The 21,454-nt window shown below is 36.1% G+C and overlaps 1 protein-coding gene across 3 annotated transcripts; it reads left to right on the forward strand.

Annotated features, from left to right (window-relative positions):
- The first annotated feature begins 379 nt into the window (after nucleotides 1-379).
- SAAL1 (serum amyloid A like 1) lies at nucleotides 380-17,516 on the forward strand. 3 transcript variants are annotated; one of them, XM_070957436.1, is made up of 13 exons: nucleotides 380-676; nucleotides 2,122-2,286; nucleotides 3,659-3,754; nucleotides 5,841-5,924; nucleotides 7,643-7,722; nucleotides 9,460-9,519; nucleotides 10,640-10,755; nucleotides 11,700-11,883; nucleotides 12,194-12,279; nucleotides 12,381-12,569; nucleotides 13,882-14,078; nucleotides 15,433-15,525; nucleotides 16,983-17,516. In XM_070957436.1, the coding sequence occupies exons 2-13, from the start codon at nucleotides 2,161-2,163 to the stop codon at nucleotides 17,073-17,075; spliced, it is 1,404 nt and encodes a 467-aa protein (XP_070813537.1). In that variant the 5' UTR covers nucleotides 380-676; nucleotides 2,122-2,160; the 3' UTR covers nucleotides 17,076-17,516. The 3 variants fall into 3 exon arrangements, with proteins under 3 accessions (XP_070813537.1, XP_070813538.1, XP_070813539.1); XM_070957437.1 differs by having other exon boundaries at nucleotides 380-625; XM_070957438.1 differs by lacking the exon at nucleotides 380-676 and adding an exon at nucleotides 1,372-1,435.
- Nucleotides 17,517-21,454: the final 3,938 nt, after the last annotated feature.

Genomic DNA, 21,454 nt, shown 5'->3' on the forward strand with positions numbered 1-21,454 from the left:
GAGGGGTTACAGTTAAGCAGCAGAGAACATTTTTTTTTTAAAAACCACACTACTCAACAGTCTTTCCCTACTTAATCCAGATATTAACGAGACCAAGCAACCTTGCATGGCAGTCAAGATGGGCCGGGCGCCGTCACTTTCTAAAGCAGGGGTCTCCAACCTTGGCGATTTTAAGCCTGGCGGACTTCAACTCCCAGAATTCCCCAGCCAGCTTTGCTGGGAATTCTGGGAGTTGAAGTCCGCCAGGCTTAAAGTCGCCAAGGTTGGGAGACCTCTGTCCTAAAGCAACCAAGCCGTGGCATTTGAACGTGTGAGTCACGTTCGACGTGCCATCCGTCCTCCGGCTTCTCGGCGCTTCGCTCGCACCAATCCCCGAGGAAGAAGTTGCACCGAGAAAGCCGGCGGAGGGCGCTAACGTCTGAGGGCGGCCGCCTTCGCCTCAGCGTCAGAAGAGCCGAAGGGCTGCGTGCGTGCGACGGCGGTTCGCGTCTTCTCCGAAACGGGGACGCTACCAATTCCTGGCCGTTACGAGAGGAAGCCCCCTTCAACGCCCGGTAGACCTGAGGCCCCGAGGAGCCGCTCCACGTCCAACCCGGGTTCTTTTCCAACTGCGGGAGGGAACGAGGTTTGTCGCCCCGCCCGCCCGAGCGCGGCCCAGGCCCGACGCCGCTGATGGGTTAGTTCAGCCCAGGGGAGGCGGGAACAGAAGGGAAGCTACGAAGGAGGTGGAGTCATCTAGGAACAATACAAAAAACTCTGGCCAATCAGAATCGGCCACCGGAATGGCGGGAAGCCAAATTGCGCACGCGGGGAGGGGAAGCGCGGGGAATAAAGTAGAAACGGGAAGCCGTGTTTCGGCGCTGGGATTTCAGCGGAGGTTGGCGTGGACGGCGGGAGAAGCGGGTCCCCGGATCTCGTGGCTTGTGTGGAAATTGGTTTTCTGTCAATGGGGCTTTCCTGAGGAACGAGGGCGAGGAGGAACAAAATCCCTAGGAGGCCAAGCCTTTAACTTGATATATAACTGAATTGTTATATATGACAATTCATATATGATGAATTTATATATTGTTAACTGAACTATAGTTCAGTCCAATTACTGAACTGATAGCTCGGCCCCGACTTGTTTTTGGTTCTAGGGCTCTTAATTTTCCCCAGAGGTTGAAAAAAACCCCAAAGATTATCTTTCCCTTCGCCACTGAATTTCTCTGACTTTGTTTTCCCCTTTCTGCTTTTATTTTATATTTGTTTGTACAGGTAGCCCTTCACTTAACGACAGTTCATTTAGCGATTGTCCAAAATTACAGTGGCACTGAAAAAAGTGACTTGTGACCATTTTTCACACTTAACGATCTTGGAAAGCATCCCCATGATCATATAATCCAAATTCAGATGCTTGGCAACTGACTCCTGCTTATGACCGTTGCTGTGTCCCAAGGTCATATGTGGTTGCCTTTTGGCAACCTTTTGACAAGCAAAATCAATGGGGAAGCTGGGTTCACTTAACAATCTGTTACTAATTTATCAACTGGTGATTCACTTAAGAACTGTGGCAAGAAAGGTCGTAAAATAGCAATAGCACTTAGACTTACATACCGCTTCACAGTGCTTTTACAGCCCTCTAAGCAGTTTACAGAGTCGGCATATTGCCTCCAACTATCTGGGTTCTCATTTTACCAATCTCGGAAGGATGGAAGGCTGAGTCAATCTTGAGGCTGGTGAGATTCGAACTGCCAAATTGCAGGCAGCTGGCAGACAGCAGAAGTAGACTGCAGTACTGCACTCTAACCGCTGCGCCAATGGGGCATAATTCACAACAAATGCCTCACTTAACAATAGAAATGTTAGGCTCAATTGTGGTCGTAAGTCGAGGACTACCTGTAATTAATTATATTGAACAGCCCTATTTTTTCCTAGGAAATTGGAAATTAGAAAGAATTCACAGGAATTTGAAATGTTAAAATTGGGAGGGACTCTGGATATCTTCAACCAGTGCAAGAATCTTAACTGCTGTGGCGTTCCACATCTCTTCCTAATGAAATTAATGCTTTTTGGCCTTATCTTTAAGACAGTTTTCTTTTCAAAATAAAACATTTGAAGTCTTGTTTTCTACCCATTCTTTAGGAACCTTTCAATCTATTAATAGGATAGCATTGCATAAATATGGACAGAAATCCTTCACCCCCCTCAAGTGATTCAGAGGAAGAAGAAGTGGCTGCTGGGGATTCCATTGGAAATACAGTTTATAGCAAACACTGGCTGATTGGTGTGCTTGAGAAATTAATCGAGGTACTCTGTATTGATTATCTTCTTTGTGTGCACTACTTGTATGCTGAACGTGAAACAAATCTTTTCATAGAAATGTGGCAAGCATAAGGCTGGTTATACATCAGTGTCAGTACCTTGGGAACAGGTGTTTAATAGCTAATTGGGAAATAGCTTAAATTATCATTCAAGTTTGCAGATACTGAAGATGTAATGAAAGTGTTAAAAAATAATACCCAAGGGTCTTCTGTTAAAATTTGAACAAGGTCAATCAAAACATGAACAATTTTCTAATGGGAGAAACTGAATGAGAGTTAAAATAATTACTAAAAATATTCAGTTATTCAATGATTAATTCAGGATGTATCGAAACAAAGAAAAACCCACAGGTCATATTCTAAATGAATTCATTGTATTAACAAAATACAGATGCCCTGGATAAAAGATAACCCATTGTATGCAATTACTGTAGTTCTGATGTAGACATGTTGAACTGTTAGGTGATTTCCTATCATGGCACTAATATTAATATATATGTAAACTTCAAACTTCTCCACCCTGGGTTTATCAAGAGTGAATGTCAACAGTCTAAAGATATGGTAGAGTTTGGGGCTTTCCAGAGAAGTTCCTTTTAATATAATTAACTGAACCAATAGGAGTAAAAAACTATAAATGCTCTTATTTCAAACAGTAACTAGCTTTGAACAAAGAGAGACAGAGTAGCAGAATATGTAAGCAAAGTACACATTAACAAAGTGTCAGCATATCTGTGGTTATTTGTAATCCTCAATTAGATTAATTTGGGTGGCACAGGACCATGAAACCTAATTATTATTTTAAAGGTGATAAATATCATTTGATTATCATCATTGGCTAATAGCTTGCCTTGCATGCCTGTCAGAAACACCGAGGCACTTCCAGGTTGAAAGGATTAGCTGGTGACATCACTATTCCCTGGGGGACACCTAGCTGGTGAACGATGGGAGTTCAACTCTGCCCTAAAGCAGCAGTCAAATCTCAAATATGCATGCAAACCTCCAACCTAGCATCCTAACCATGCGAGCCACAGTGCTCCCGGCCAATAGCTAAGAGTTATAGATGCAAGGGTACATACATAGCTTTATATGTAGAATACATAAAATGTAAAACAAAAGATCACATTGAAATTAAAAAGTCTGATCTTTTAATAATCTGGGTGGACTCTGGTTGCAATGAATAGCATTCCCATAACTGCTACAGTTGTTTAATTGCAGCATAAATATATTTGTTATGCTTTATGTAGCTAACAATAATTGTTACAATAACTACTTAAGTCTACTAGTAGGCTTTTCAAATTTAATTTGTAATTTTATATCCATGTTTTTATTTACTCTACAACTTGGTTAACTCTTAAAAGGATACTTCAAAACTGAACAATGAAGAAGAACAAATGGAACTAGATGAAGAGATGGAGAATGATATTTGCAAAGTATGGGACATGTCAATGGATAAGGTATTAGTCAGTAGTACCTTCTGTAGTGTATTAAAATCATTTGAGAATAGAATTGAGTATATATAATATTAACTAGAAACTATTAAAACCATGGGAATGACATTGTGATAGGTTGCTAGTCATAAATTAAAGATTTCTGAAATAATGTTTTGAGGGGGGTATCTTTTTAAAGCAAAAACGTATCTATTTTATATATCTACATCTATGTTATCTCTCTCTCTCTCTCTCTCTCTCTCTCTCTCTCTCTCTCTCTCTCTCTCTCTCTCTCTCTCTGAAAAACTTCAGAAAAGTTTAAGTTGAAAATGTATGGAATTACTTTTTAGAATCAGGCAGATGTTTTCAAATTGGCTTTAGCTTCTATATATACAAATATTTGGTATCTTGGCCTGTCTTTAATTACTAATATCTAGTTATTCTTCCAAGAACAATCCTGTAATATCCTTGATAGGGTCTATTTTCTTAATCTCTTGCCATTCTTCTGTATCCCTCAATTTTTCAGGTATACTTTTTTTGTAGGCCATTATCTGCTTCTATCATATGCCAAAGTCTATGAGTTTGTGCTTTCTAATCTGTCTTTATTTGTTTCTCTATGTAACTGTCTCCATAGTTATTATTATTTGAAAATATGTATCTTATTTCTGTTCTTTGTTATGGCATTTCCAGCTTTCATATGCTTCCCTTAGAACCAAAAAAGCCATAGCTTTCACTATTCTGAAATGTCTTTTTCCATCAAGATTTTGCCTTGTTTGTCATTGTCTTCCTAGAATCAGATTTTTTTAATTTTCCAGCGTACTACCTATTTTCACTTTATCACTGTTAACTGCAAGTTCACTTAGCATGCTAGATGACATTATCTTTGTCTGTTTTAAGATATTTCATATTCCATTTTTAACTTTCAAAAACAACTTTTAAAAAAGTCTTTTTTACATTTGGTTAAAAAAATGTTACCCACTGTGGATCTCAAATTGTTAGTTTTCAGCTGTAAGTTCTTCTCATTTTCCATTATAATATATTTGCTAAATATGGAGAAGATATGCATTCTTGTCTAATATACTCTGTACTATTTTTACTGCAAACTCAATTTTTACTAATTTCTAATTTATTTTTAAAAATTTGTGAAGAAGAATCAGTTGTTTTGTTATGCCATTTCATCTTAACATGTTTCACATTCTAAGAATCTACATGATCTTTGGCTATAGTTAATGAAGTCAAATTTATTTTTGTATTTTCATTCTTGGCATTATCCATCTCAGATTGTGTCCCTCTGAAACCCACCTATTTATCTGGCATTTCTCTATCTGGTTTGCTCTAATTTTCTTTGCAAGATTTTAAGCAAAATTTTGTTTGTAAGAGACAGGGATTCTCAAAATGTGGATCTCATTTTTCTTTTACACTTGATCAGATTTGTATAGACAGCATTGGAACATGATGAAATCTTTTTCTGTGCTTTGTTACTCATTTTACCTATACAAGTTAATAAATTTAAAAAACTCTGAGATATACATATTAAAACTATTAAAAATGAATGGTATTTTTAAGTTGTATATTTATTATTTCCTCAAACTGACCCCTATAAAACTTACTCATAATTTTCTACGCAGATTTATTGTTATGTAGGTTAGCAGTGACATATTGATGCCCAAGAAACTTTGTCATAGATTGTTTATTAAATCTATGTGAAATTCCTCACATTGATCTTATTTTCTCTGTGTTCTCCTGATCATATCTTAAATTAAGCACTGAAATGTTTTGTTGATATACCTCTTCCAAAAGAAATAACCTGTCTTATACTATCTATTCATTAATGTTTAGATCATTTGTTTATGATCAGCTGGTCTTTTGAATAAATGAGAGAAAGAAAGTATGTAATGTCAACCACATTGCTGTCTTTAAGTTCCTGTGTTGCCAAGAACCATTCAGAGGAGATAACATCAATAGAAGTTCAAACTTTAAATAGAAAAAAATATTTGTGATGGTGCTAGCAGAAAAGTTTGAACTCCAAAATGAACTTTTAAAAATTATGCTACTCCTCACCAAATAAGATTTGTTTCATGTACATCAACAAATCTAACTTTCTTCCTTTCAGGATGTTGCTTTATTTTTACAAGAGTTTAAAGCCCCTGACATATTCATGGTTTTTCTTGCAAAGTCCAAATGTCCTCGTCTTACTGTAAGTTCGTTTATGAATCTCTGTTTATTACTTATGTAGTTGAGTTTAGGACCTATAAGAATTATGCAGTTGAATAAAGCGCAAACAGCAAATAAAAATACAATCTTAAAAAGTAGAAGAAAGCCATTAAATACAAGTAGTCCTCGACTTACGATTACAATGGAGCTCAAAATTTGTGTTACTGACTGAAATAGTTGTTAAGTGAGTTTTGTACTGTTTTACGACCTTTCTGGCCACAGTTGTTAAGGGAATCACTGCAGCTGATTAGCATGACTGTTAAACGAATTTGGCTTGTCAGAAGGGCGCAAGATGTGATAACATGACCCTGGGACAGTGCAACCGTAATAAATATAAGTTGGTTGCCAAGCATCTGAATTTTGATCGTGTGACCATAGGGATGCTGCAACTATTGTAAATGTGAAAAACTCCTAAGTCACTTTTTTCGGTGCCATTGCAACTTTGAACAGTCACTAAACGAGCTGTTGTAAATCAAGGACTATCTATGCAACTGACTAAATATTTCTGAGTTGCTAGTACCTCTTGTTATTAATTCATTACTTTAGTATACTTGTGTAGTTTTCTAAATATTTTATCACTGGTTATAGCAGTATTTTTCAACGTCAGCAGCTTTAAGATCTGAGGGACTTAGCAACAGGATGAGAATTTTGGGACATTCATAGATTTTAATGTTTTTTTTTTTAAAAAAATTGATTTATATGCTGCCCTTCTCCGGAGACTCAGGGCGGCTTACAATGTGTTAAGCAATAGCCTTCATACTTTTGTATATTTATACAAAGTCAGCTTATTGCCCCCACAAACTGGGTCCTCATTTCACCTACCTTAGAAGGGATGGAAGGCTGAGTCAACCTTGAGCCTTGGAGAGATTCGAACCAGCAGTAAATTGGAGGCAGCTGTGTTAATAACAGGGTGCATAGACCACTGTACTATCAAGGCTCTGTTACTAATCTTGTTACTAATCTTGAGAAACAGTACAGTTATAGAAACACAGGATTGTGTACTTCTGTGCTTCTGTTTAAGAAATATTAACTGACATATCCTGATGGGCCATGACGTGGCATAACTAAGGTTTTGAATGACCTGGATATGACTTCCAAAATTGTTGTTTTTAACCATTTAGTTGTGTCCAACTCTTGGTCTCTTTATAGCAAGTGCTCTCCATGCTACTCTGACCAACGCAGCTTCTTTCAATTGTATGTTCAACTTTGGATCAGATTTGATGTTATAGAGCTTTGCTTGCCCCTTCTTCTTTGTCATATAATAAAAAATTACAAATCGGATAGTTAAAATAAGGAGCATCTTGATAGAGGTGGAACCATGTCACATTCTTAGCAAGAGATTGATTGATTTGTTAGATTTATTGCACCTTTCCTTTAGGAGCGCAAGGCAATATATGCAGCACTTCCTCCTCTGCTTATAAGGTAATGCAACTTGTAGAAAATGACAATATATATACCAAAATGTCGTATTGTGCAAAGGCTATCAATATGAGAAATGTAATACTTAATAAATATGTTATTAAACTTTATTAAAAGTTTTGGCTATTTGCTGAGAGTAAAATATGAGAGCATAGAGAATTAGATTCCTGCTTCAATTGATACTGCATATATTGAGAACACACCTAAGCATATATTTCCTTGATAATGTTTACCTTATTGTATATATAACTTTATGTTAACTTACTATATTTTTCATTGCAGGAAATCTGTGTAGGTATTCTGGGAAATATGGCCTGCTGCCAAGACACGTGCATATCTATTAGTAAAGATGAGAACCTGGGGTAAGATTTTATTTCATGATTTTCAGACTCCAGTTTTAGTTCCTGTTGCTATTAAAACACCATTTAGTACACACAGATTATTAATATACTGTAGAATAAAAGAAAAAAATATACTTGGTGTTAATGTTTGTAAGGTATGGCAGGCAGATATAAATGTTTCTCAAGGAGGAAGATACAGGAAACTCGGTGTCCAGTCCAAAAGTAAGTATAAAAAGAATATTAGAAAAAAATGACTTTATACATATGTATTAGCAAACATTATCAAGGACAAGTGGATTCAGGGTTAAGAGAAAGAAATGTTTCTCTTAACGGCCCGCGGAGGAGAACTACAATGCTGCTTTGGCCCTCAAAGAAATCCAGTTTGACACCTGTGGTCTAAGTGCTATTGCTATTATGACCTACTACTTGCTGTTTATATGTACACTGAGCTTCTGCACTGTGAGACAAATTCCTTGTGTGTCCGATCACAGTTGGCCAATAAAGAATTCTGCCCTGCCCTGCCCTGCCGTACCCTACCCTACCCTACCGTACCCTACTCTACTAATGAGGTCTACCTGTATTCCTGTTTCAGTGTCCTATATAACATCTCTTACATTATGCAAAACAGGACAATGTTGTTGCTGTTGAATTATTAATTAGTAGAAGCAATAAATCTTACTGTTTCCTCCTGAATGGCTTTTCTACAGATTTTATTAGAAATGTTACAAGTATATTTGTGTAGAACCAGGTACTTGGATTGATGTCGTAGATCATTCTCTCTGAATCATTCAATAAGTCAAGTATGTATTAATGAAAATGTATGCTGCTCCACTCAATGTAATCAAACTAGGAATAAAAAATAGCAGCGGTCCCCAACTTTTCTGGCTTGGCGGCCTGATGGGGGGAGAGGGGATGGTTCTGTGTGAGTGGCAGACGAGTGCGCAAGAGGGCTCAGCTCCATTTGCGCAAGCGGTGGGTGGGAGCCCAAATGGAGCTGTGCGTGCATGCTCACCCACTACTTGTGTGGCCCTGTTCCCTACAGCATTACGAGCATCTCACTCAGCGTGAGCAATAATAAATAAAAAGTGGTAGTCTAAAAACACCAGCTGGCATTAACCTTTGAAGACCTCTTTATAAAGCACAGTTTTAAGCATTCTTCTGTAGATCAAAAAAATGTAGTATCTGCACGTTGGGACTAGACTTGAAAAAGTCTGCCTTCTGTAGTTTAGACATCTTCCACTTACAACTGTAATGGACTGAGGCATTTTAGTCATAACAGTTGTAAACCAAGGCATACATACAACCTTGCTTGATTTTATGACTCTTTGTGGCCTCGATAAGTGAATCCATATATTCCTTTGGATTTTTTTTTTTGCCGGAAACCAGCCTCAAAGACTAGAAACTGGCAAAAAGTGTCATAAATCACAGCCATATGAAATGCTGCAACTGGCCATAAAGGTGGGCTGGTTGCCAAGCAACCAAAATATAGTCATGTGACTTCAGGTTGTGTGTGCATGTGAATTCTGAAATTGAGTCGTAAGTAGCTTTTGGGGGAGGGTCTGTCACAACTTTGAACGGTTCGAAAGTGAGGACTACCTGTAGTAAAACATCCTCCATTGCACTTGCACTTTATTTTGGCAACTCTAAATGTTAAGCATGGGAAGGCTCAGGAAACATTAACAGATGTCTGAGTAAAGGTATATAAAATAATGTTTGTCTCATGTTGTATGCTGCTTAACTGATACATGATTTTTCCAGACAAATAGTGCTTCATCGTTTATGTGATTCTGATTCCCCGACTCTGCTTGAAACAAGCAGGTAAGCTTGTTTTTTTTTTTTTTTTTTGTTGGTTGGTTGGTCAGTTGGTTTCTGAGTGATTAAAATACCTTTAGCATAAAGGTATTTAGCATAAGAGGCAATGGTAAACTAGAATGGTAGAATGTTTGTGTACAGTGTACACTTGTAACTTGTATGCTTGTAGTTTGTAAATGCTAAATTCTTATACCTTCTGTTACAGTGAAACGCAATCCTCTGATTTGGTCAACTCTCTGTATGGTTGTTTTAAAGAAACCAAGATTTTTGTTTAATTCATTCATGTTGTTTCCACAGATCACAAGCCAGACATGCCTGCTTTGCTTGTAAAGATAAACCACTGATGGAATTGTTGCTGCTTGATTATAAGTTAGCCATAATTTTGGTTTAGTGTTAAGTGTAAATGAGGCCATTTTATAATGCTCTAAAGTTCAAATGTCTTAAGTAAAATAAAGTGCCAATATGTTTACTCTGTGCATAGAGGCCTTGCTGAAGTGGCTATTTTTGGTCCTTATATTTTTGGACAATAGATAGTATTAGAATTATTATTCTGATAATGGAGTTTGCTGCTTCTAATCCTTCTAGTCCTTGGCAACTGTCATGGATATCTGAGTATTCTAGCTGGCAAAAAGGCTTAAGTAAGGAATCTAGTTGATCTTCCTTTCGGTAAATGATTTAAATGATCTGTTGTTTTTCTTTATGGTCCTACTTCCTCATGACCATTGGTCCCCAGAGAAGTTTGTTAAGGCAAGCTGTTACTTTAGTCTCTGTTAGCAATATAAATTAAAAAGTAATTAGAAAGCTAGTAGATTCCCTTTTTATTAATTTTACTTGGAAGAAGTGCTATTGAACTCAGTAGGATGTTTCCAAGACTTCTATATGGTATTCTTACTTTCCCTTTACTCGGTCCTCACAATTAAATTGATTTCACATATCATTTATTGGATTTTAATTTTAATTGTACATTTAATCAACATATACCATGATAAAAACTGAACTGCAACCCTATACAAGTTAACTTAGAAATAGATTTAATGAGCTTACTTTTAGATGCTTATAGGGCTGGCATATAAATTTGGGCTTTTCAAAAAAAACTCACATTGTTACATTTCCATTTGTATTTTAGGTTACTGTTGACTTGCCTCTGTCAATCTGAAGTGGCTAATATATGGGTGGAGAGAATCAGACAAAGTCCGTCTGTCTATAACTGTTTCTGCTTTATCATGTCTAGTTCTACAAATGGTAAGCTGAAGAATGTATTTTATTGCATCATAGAGCATTTTTAAAGTAAGGAAAAATGCACAACTCCTAATACGGGAATCAAATATTTTTAAATTACTTGTAGGAAAAACTTTGCTTAAAGCATTTTTAGTTAAGAAAGAAAGAATCCACGATACAGTATAGCGAAACCATGTGAATCAGTGGAGTAGTTTTTGGTGCCTTCTTTTCCTATGGTTACAATACCTTTGGGTTGTCCATAACATGATATATTTACATTAATATAAAATAGGAATGTGGTTAGATCTTCATAAAGTACTCAGCACTTACATTTACAAACTGAAGGAACAATGGAAACATCTTTCTGGAATCTCTAGCAATCCAAGTCTTCGGTAAAACGACCTTGAGTTGTAAGTGCCATATGTGGCACTGATTTTCTGATTTTCTGAATTGTCTTAAATATATTTTAAAAGGTAAACATAGGGGAAGGGGAAGAGTGCAAGATATGAAAGGAAAATGTGTAACATTTCCAATTAAAAAGTTGTAGACAGATGATATATGCATGCCCTTTCATACTCCAAAGCACATTATGGCCTTGAAATCCAAAGTGTTGTTCTAATACTTTGGAAATCCACATTCTAATTCTTAATGCTATGCTTTATTTTAACACTCCTGCAGAGTGAGTTGAAAAAAGAAATATAAAAGTTAAGAAAAAGGAAAAGAAAAAAAAACATTGCTTGTGGGGGTTACTTTTCTGGTCATTTTGTATTTATTTAGTTGAAAATAAAATTATATTTGATTTACCAATGCTATGTAAAGTTTCTCAAAGCAGCATATATCCAAATTACTATTAGCTACCGGTAGTAATATAGTATATACTATATAGTAGTATACTACAGCATACTAAAATATTTTGCTTTTGTATTTTATGTGGTCTTAATTTAACTGTACTTTAATTTTTGTTTCAGTGGACTTGCTGGTGAAAGTTGGTGAAGTGGTTGATAAGTTGTTTGATTTGGATGAAGAATTAATGATAAACTGGATTAAAAAAGATTCTTGTCCATCAGTGGAACAGCCCACAGATGATTCTCCAGATGATATTCCTGATTTTAAAATTCTACCTTGTCTGCTTGAAGCTGCAAAACAAGTTTGGTAAGCATCTATCAGTATGCATGCAAGCATAGCAATATAAGGTACTTTTTCATATTGGACAAGTAAAGTTCAGGTTCATTTTACCTGCCTTTGTAGCAAAAGAACACCAAATCATGTCAATTTTAAAATGGAGATATTGGAGTTTAACTCTCTTGGAGATCACTGAATGGGATAGAAATATTTCAATAAATATTTGCTTTTTTCAGCAATATGTCCCCCTTTAACTGTGAGTTTTCTCATATGGATACAGAGACACACAAATCTTTCTTAATGAATAATTCTAACTAAAATTCATAATGCTTTACTGCAGCTCAGATAACAATTCCGAAGGACTTGAAGTTTATATGCATATTCTACAGCTGCTCACTACAGTGGATGAAGGCATTCAAACAATTGGTATGTTTTCTAAAGCATGTAATGACAAAGTATTTGTAGAGAGTCCTTTAATAAAGAATTTTTTTTCAGAGATTGCCTATTTTTTTTTTCTCATTTTTCAGTCAAATCTTCTGATAGAGGAAAGGAAACATGGAGCCTGCTGTATAATCTCTTTTGCAATGAACTCTGCCAGCCAGATGATCCACCAATTATTATTCAAGAACAGAAGACCCTGTTGGCTTCTATTTTGTCTGTGCTATCAGCCATTTTTGCTTCACAGATAGATCAGGACTATGTCAAGATGGGAAAGAGTAAGTGTTATACCTGATATATTAAAAAAGTCGAAATGGGGAATATAATCAGAGAATTTCAAAATGAAGTATTTGAAGGATGGCATAGGTCAGAGTGGAGTTTGGGTAATAGAAAAATTTGCAGGAATATATTCAATTCAGTTTACATGTGAACCATGACTATCGCTATTCACAAGTGGTAAATTTGCCATAGCTTGAGTTCTTCCTTTTTTAATGGTATTAATTTCCTAATATTTCTGCTAGCAAAAATCATCATTTTGTAAGTATAATTCGTTTACTTTATGCCCAGTTGATTTTGAATCACTTTGTTCTAAATCCAAGACTGGATTCTGTTTATATCTTGATTATAAATGCTTCAGTTCATTCATCAATATGCTCCTTTGTTCTTTAATGGTTTTCTTTTTCTTTCATGCCAAAGAAATGAACAGTTCTCTCATGAATGCTTTATTGCAATCCCACTCTGTTGATTATGAAATCTCATGAAGTAAACCGATTTGTAAGAATCTCTTAATTCATGTTAGCGCTTCAGTTTACTTGAATTGCAATAATAATAGGCCATTCAGCCTCCACTCTCATTGGTCTGGAAGTTCCTCTAGGTAGTCTTACAGTTATTGGATTGTGATCTGCATTAATGAAACTAGCAACTTGCACATCTATAAAATTGATTAATGAGCTAGAGATATAGCCTACTGTGTACTTGAATAAATTTAATGAAATAAATCTCTCTAAAGGATATTTGTTTTTCAATACATCTAAAAGAGGAAAGAGTGACATAAAAGGGTCCCATTTTTATCTCCCAATATCTAAAATTTCTCTCTGCAATTTCAAGAACTAAAAGAAAAGCAGTTCATAATTTTTTATTTATTGTCATTTGGACATAAATTGAAGCTGTTGTTAATTTTCCTATATTCGATTTGAATAAATATGTATGATAAATATCAAATTTGTCTGAGACCATAGATTTTTGACTGAAATGATAACATTCTAACAAATTGACCATTGTCCTTTTTAATATAGAATATTATAAGACGTGTGCATTTCCTCTTTTTTTTTCTTTTAAATGGACTGTAAATATTTATGGGAAATATTTTCATTTGATCTATAATCAAATATAATTATTAGGTTAATTTGTGAAGAAAAAGCTGCTCCTCTTTATTTATCTTTTGTCTGTTCTGGGTCTTTTTTAGATTGTTATGATACTGTCAATGATTCCAAAGTCTACTTATTTTAAAACCTACTTTGCTACTAGGAATTCTTCTTTTCCCCCCGACATACTTTCATTCATAATTTAAATTTTTTTTTTGCATTTCAGATCTGGCTCTGATTGACAGCGTGATTAGAGTGTTACAAAATATGGATGAATGTGAGAAGAGATCTGTAGACAGCTCAAAGAAATCCCAGACAGAAGAGTGTGAGAAATTGGAAGTAGTTGATGAAGATTTCCATTTAAAAATCTTGAAGGACATCTGTTGTGAATTACTCTCCAATATGCTGCAGGAATTATCGGAGGTAAAAAAAATAATCATATAAACTTGAAAGTTAAGGAATGGTTTCAACCCAGGTTTTATCACTATGGTAGTGTAGTAACAAGTATCCATGTATGCATGTATGCATTAAAGGAATTGTATCTTTAATGTTTTATTTATTTATATCCTGCCTTTATTATTGTTACAAATAAATCAAGGCAAGAAACATATCCAACACATCCTCACTACAACGTGTGTGTGTGTGTGTGTGTGTGTGTGTGTGTGTGTGTGTGTGTGTGTGTGTGTGTGTAACCGGCACAAAGTAGGAGATGACTAGGCTGAACTGAGGACAGAGTAAAACACATCATCAGTTTGGACTCACTATGCTCCTGCAAGAGATCTAAGTCCAGTCCTCCTTGAAGTACATTGACAATTATCTACGACAAATTTGGCTTCACTGATAGTAGATGAGATTCTTTTGTGTAGGTAGCAAGGAATAAACTCGTAGTGCTTTTGAAGTGTATACTAACTTCTTATTTCTTGGACCTGACACCAGCTGACTTTCATGGCTAAGATGGGACTTGAACTCATGGTCTCCCGCTTTCTAGCTATAAACCTGCTATAAAATATAAAAATATGTGTTATTTATTAGAGCAGCTTTGTCCCCCAAGGGCCATACAGATGCTTTAAAAAAGAACTGGGTGATTATATTGGAGCTGTACTTGCACTTCACATCTTTTGAAGTTCTTCTGAATAATTTTTGAAGCATTTGTTGTTTTACTAATTATAAAATTGTCTTCTAGAATGGAAAGGAATGGAACCTATATTTTTATGTGTATGAGCATATACACGTAAGAAGTGTAGAACATGTTCACCATGTTAAAAATGATGGAAAACTCTGGCTGGCTTGCATTTTATAATTTGTGCAAGAATCTCAGTAGACACAGAATGTCAGTCCTCTGTGAGATGAGTATTTTTTTAATGAAATAAATTGTTTTAGTTTGAGATAGAATATATATCTATCCTTTTGTTTTCAGTGCTTATTTTTCAGCTATTGTATAAAACTACCCTACAGAACCCTTCTAGCAATTATAGAGTATTACATTTTTAATACATATTCTACAGCCAAACTGATTCAAAGGTTGATTTATCCACATGAAACACAGTGGAATATTAAATAGTTCAGTGTTCAATATTTAACATTTAACATTCTTCATATGCAGAATTGTTATTAATATTAAATATTAAAATGTTTTCTTTGATCACTGGGTTGCCATGGCTCACATTTTTTTATTGGAACATACTGTTTGTCTTTCACAGTTGAGTTACCAACCTTAATAAGCTTTATTAAAAAATCTTTATTCAAACAGCATCTAACTCTTTGCTGGTATTTTTAGGAAAACATATTGGAGGGGCTCAAGCAAGGTCATATAAATGAACAGAAATGCTCCTGTGCATTTCAAAATCTCCTTCCTTTTTATTCATCTTCGGTATGTATGACTTCTGAAATAAGCAAAAGCTATATTTGAGATATTGTCAAGGATAAATATCTCTGATACATATGGCTTCATCTAAATTTTTTTTAGAGATTTATATTCAAAAATGTGGCTGGTAAAATTTTATTGGTAGATTAAAAAATTGGCTCTCTTCTCTTTCCTTTCTTCCTTCCCCTCCCAGCTTCAAGTTATATAACCTATGCCTTAAAAATTGTTAAGCTGTTGGGGTGGCACTGGGAAAACTCAGATTGAGTCCACCCTCAGCCAGGGGAGCTCACCAAGTGATTTGGGGCTGTTGTAGTCCTCTCTGCTCAAATTACCTCACAGGGTTGTTGCAGTGAGGGAAAAATAGGAGGGAGTCCTACAATTTTGAGCTCCTTAACCACAGGTAAGGATATCTATCAATAAATAACTTCCCTGAATATATTTTTCTGCCAATATTTTGGGGTTCCCACTGGTAAAATAAGGGAACATATTAGTGCCAGAAAAACTGTTGGTGATTAAGCTGCCAGATCACAGAGGGATTTCTTGTAGTCCTGGAAGGTAAATTCTAGTTTAATTTCTACAGACATACATAGCCTTCAAAGCTTTCTACCTTTTGAATTTCACCAATTCCTTTGACTGAGAGCATCAATCCTAGGTATTAAGATTAGAGGATTTTTATTGTCAGGTTGGTGTTGTAATTTTGTTCTTTATTGTACACTGCCTATAGTTTTTCAGAAATTGGGTTATAAATTTGGTGAAATAAATACAGGTCTTTGACTAACAACCATTTGTTAGTGACCATCCAAAGTTACAATGGCATTGAAAAAAAGTGACTTATGACCGTTTTTCACACTTACAACCATTGCAGCATCCCCACAGCCATGGAATCAAAATTTAGACACTTGGCAACTGGCTCATACTTAATTTCTGATAAGCAAAATCAATAAGGAAGTCAGATTCACTTAATAACCATGTTACTAATTTAACAATTGCAGTGATTCACTTAAGAACTGTGGCAGTAAAGGTCTAAACTATCTCACTTAGCAACCAATATTTGGGGCTCAATTGTGGTTCAAAGACAAAGACTACCTATATTATAACCTTATTTGTTTGTTTTGTTTTCTAATCCAAAAAACGCTTTACACAATGCTTTCCCCATACCTTTAATATATGTAAAAGAGCATCAGTGAATAGATTACAAAGGAAGTTTTCCCATTGTCACTAAAGTGATATTGACTGATATTTGGGAAGTTCAAAACCTAGAAAGCTTTGAAGGCATTTGTGTACTGTAGAAATTATTATTTGATGTCCTGTAAATTAGTGAAGAGTCAGCATGAAATTTGGCAACAATCTACATCCTGGTCAAGGTGCTTGACAAAATAAGTTCATCCTGCTTAATTCCCATGTTTTACCTTATTCAACTTTCTATACAGTAGATGATAAAATATACTTCGCTTTTTTTCCAGGTGGAGAGTTTTCTTGAAGTACTGCATGGAGCAGATCAGACTCTTGCTGACACCTTGAGTAAAAGCTTCCCAAATTTGAAACTCCAGGCATAGGTCCATATGTCTGTTTTGCTGCAAGGAGACTGTATAATTAGTTTCCCTATGGAGAAAGCAATGGGTAAAGAATTCCAAGCAAATTGAAACCTATATAAGAATCCTTTTTAAATGGAGGCAATATAGCAAATGGTCTGGAAAAACAAACTCCCTGAAGACTGTTTAGCATATGCAACATAATTTTATATCTTAGTAACTATTGAGGTTGTAAATTTCAGCTAAAAATGAACAACCCTTCGTCTAAGTCTGAAAAAGGTCCTCCTTTTTCTGTATTAATAAAGTTAGTTAAGATGTTTTTTTATAGAGAATAATTGGGTTGTTTTGGTTTGTTTGTCTTACAGAGTTAAATAATTCAAAAAATTACCAAGATGAAGCTTAATTATAGTAACATCTAAAATTGGAGAGTTTTGTAATTAATAAACAATATTTGGACCTATGTGACAGATGTTCTGCTTGTGCATTATTTTTGTTACATGAAATAAATTATAATTCAATTATACTTCAGATGTGTCACAAGTCTTCTAGTGCCATGCAACAACCTGCAGTAGCTACTTTCTGCCACTGCCACTGGTATAGAAATTGCAGTATTGGAGGAAGGTTCATAAGAATTTCATATAGTACACAACATATAATATACATAACATGTAGCAAAGAGCTGGTTAGATACGGTGTTTCCCCGAAAATAAGACAGGGTCTTATTTTCTTTTGACCTCCGAAATAATGAGCACAGCTCATTGTTACTTGGCCTTATTTTCGGGGAGGTCTTATTATTTTTGAGGTGCAGGAGGTGATGAAAGTGGTCACCTCATGGATGCTGCTGACACAGCCGCTCATCACCTGTTCGCCCCTGAGACCATGCATGCGCTTCCAGCCATGCTTCTCAGGACTCTGCACCATGCCATCAGCACGGCCATGCCGCTGCAACTGGATGTCCCGTGTTGCCGTCGGCTCCCTGTTCTTCGCTAATGACTTTTGCAGTGGCCATTAGCATGACAGAAGGGCATGGTAGCTAGGGTTGCGGGAGCGGCCGTTAGGTAAGGGCGTGTGGGTTGCATGGGGCATGTTTCCCCCTCCCCCCCTCCGGCCTCACCTCCTCACCTGTTGTTTGCACGGCAAGCAACCAGAGGAAATAGCGGGGGTCGGTTGCACATTCTGTTAAATATTTGGGGGGAGGGCTTATTTTTGGAGATGCGCTCAAAAGCCTGATTGGGCTTATTATCCAGGGAGGTCTTATTTTCAGGGAAACAGGGTATATGATGAAGGTGCTGGCCTACAAGATGTGAGTTCTAGATAGCAAAGTGAGCTGGGACCAGTCACTCTCTCAGCCCAACCTACTTTACAAGGTTGTTCTTGTAGGGAAAATAGGCATGAATAATTGTGTATATTTACCATCTTGAGTTTGTATGTGTGTGGTGTGATAAAAATATAATAAAAATAGTAACATAGAAAGATGTAAATATTGTAGACAAGAATAAGGAATTTTAATTTGCTCTGACTTAACCTTAAATGTATGGTGTCTGTCAGAGAAAGTAACAACTTGTTTTTAATAAGGAATTTCCTTATTTTGAGTGAACCTGGAGGTCCCACGTATTTTAAGTGAAACCAGCTATCCCGCTTAGCCTACTATTCCTGGATTGGCTACACTCGTAACTTTGGAGAAAGATGGATGTTCTATCATGTATATATACTGAAGACAAGCCACAGGAATTGGGTTAATCATTGTAGTCTTCAGCAGACAATTGAGTTGTACTCCAGTCGGAAAAATAATGAGAAATTCAAATGGGAATATGCTAAACCTTTCACAGTGGCTGAGAAAAATAGAGATGGTGGAGCCTGAACCTAAAATGTCAAAAATGAAAACATTCATCATAATGGCCTATATCCTTTATCTGTAGCACGTCTTCATGTTCAGTTCATTGTGATTAATGGCAAATACAATGGGCTACCAGCTCTTGGGCATTGCAGTGAAGTAAGCTGCCTTTTAAATTCAAAGGCAACCTCCTGCTAATATTAATTGTACAAAATTACAGCATTCATAACTTCTTCAAACAGCTTAAGAATCCCATCCTTTCTAGTCTATTTGGTGATGAGTCAAAAAATAATCATATCATATATATGAAAAACAACCCTTAGACGAGATGGAAATTTGCTTCCTTTACTTTAGCCAGGCTCATTTGTCCATGACATGATGCAATTTCCCAAATACCTCTGAGGTACCACAAAGAAGCTAAAGGAAGATAAGGGGAGAAAAAGCCTGAGAATTTTTGAATACGTTATGCAGCTATGTGCACCGATCCTGTCAGATAGAATTTCCAGTGATCCTAAGCTAACGGAGTGTACGTTAAATAAACCTGACACATAATTTTGTATGTAAAATTTGTGGGATGCCACTAAGAGAAATAGCAATAGCACTTAGACTTACATACCGCTTCCCAGTGCTTTACAGCCCTCTAAGCGGTTTACAGAGTCAGCATATTGCCTCCAACAATCTGGGCCCTCATTTTACTGACCATGGAAGGCTGAGTCAAACTTAAGCCGGTGAGAATCGAACTGCCAAAATGCAGGCAGCTGGCACTCAGTAGTACTGCATTCAAATCACTGCACCCGCGCAGTTCATTGTTACTAATGGTCACTTTGTTATGGTATTAGTAGATACTATGGAATCTGTATCATGTTAGAATCTACATGAAAATATAGGTAGTCCTCCACTTATGACAGCAATTGAGCCCAACATTTCTGTTGCTAAGAGAAACATTTGCTAAGTGAGTTTTGCCCCATTTTATGACTTTCCTTGCCACAGTTGTTAAGTGAATCACTGCAGTTGGTAAGTTAGTAACCCGGTTGTTAAGTGAAACTGGTTTTCCCATTGACTGCTTGTCAGAAGGTCAGAAAAGGTGATCACATGGCCATGGGACACTGCAACCATCATAAATATGAGTCAGTTGCCAAGTGTCTGGATTTTGTTTACATGACCATGGGGATGCTGCAATGGTCATAAGTGTGAAAAACAGTCGTAGGTCACTTTTTTCAGTAATGTAACTTTGAATGGTCACTAAATGAACTGTTGTAAGTCAAGAACTACCTGTAGTCTGATTTCTATTTCTGTGAGTAAAAAAAATTAAATCTACAAATATCAGATTAACAAGGAATCTTTATGATCAGCTTGCATCCAAGTTTTCCATATATATAAAATATTAATAGTTAAGTTACCTTTGTAGAGTTTGTCTTTGCTTTGAACAAGATGGAAATTTAAAACACCGGTGCTAACTTTTTAATTTTAATTTTTTAATTTAATTTTTTAAATGTAAAGCTTTTTTATCTAAGATCTTTTATATAAGATAACATTTGTTATCTTATATATGGTTTGTATGAATGCCTTAGGAAGATTGCTTTGAATATAAAGCTAAATTGATTAACTATATTTCTTAGAAAAGGAGGTAACTTTATGCCTAATATAATGGATTTTAAAACTGTTCTGTGTCAAACAATGAAAAAAGAAAACATTGCTGTTGAGGGGAAAAATGGGAGGAAAGAATGATACGTTCACCATCCTCAATTCTTGAAAGAACATCTGGATGAAAAATTCATTTTGCTACTTGGGGAAGGAGAGAATGCATATTAGGCAAGGATCAAAATACATAAGTTACGATCTTTTGGCACCAAAAGATGACTCATTTCCCCAAGTTGCATCCAGAAAGGGAGAAAAGGTATACTAAACTTGGAGTGTGTATGTTTCATTTCCTTTTGATTGGCATTTCACTCAAAGAACAGGCATACATTTGATGCAGAAAAAGGCTGCTTAGTGTTTCCCCAGAGAAGAGAAGATTTACAGAGAATACCCAGGCATTATCAGACTGTTTCAAGTGGTGTTTTTCCTTCTGTTTCCGTTCAGCATTGGTGTTATTATTTTCCATGTTGAAATTCTTTCATAAAAATCCAGAAGTGATAAAATGTATTTTTTGTTGCAATGAAACCGAGTCCCAACTGAGACTCAACAGGCCACCCTTTAATACAACCCCAAGCTTGCATCAATATTATTCTTGTTATCGTATAACGTGCACGGGGTGGTGGTTGCATGTTTAATGGGCCATCTGCTATTCTTCCTTGAAAGGGAAGTGTTTTGCTTCACCTGATATTTCCTGGTCTGCTTTCGTAGCACAATTTCCGTAACTACTGTCAATAGGGTGGTAAGAGACGTACATACAAGGAAGTTCAGGCTGTTCTACATCGTAGATGCAGTCTTGTGCGAAATCTTCAATAGCTAATGACGTCAAAGGATAAAGTATCAATCTCACTAGACGGATTAATCTTTTTGTTTGTCCTTGAAACTCAAGTGTTAATTCTGATTTCTAGTGGTATGAGGATATATGAAAGTCATC

The sequence above is a fragment of the Pituophis catenifer genome, unplaced genomic scaffold (genome assembly GCF_029215685.1).
Source record: "Pituophis catenifer annectens isolate HBS135680 unplaced genomic scaffold, rPitCat1.0.hap2 SCAF_1, whole genome shotgun sequence".
Classification (NCBI taxonomy): Eukaryota; Metazoa; Chordata; class Lepidosauria; order Squamata; family Colubridae; genus Pituophis; species Pituophis catenifer.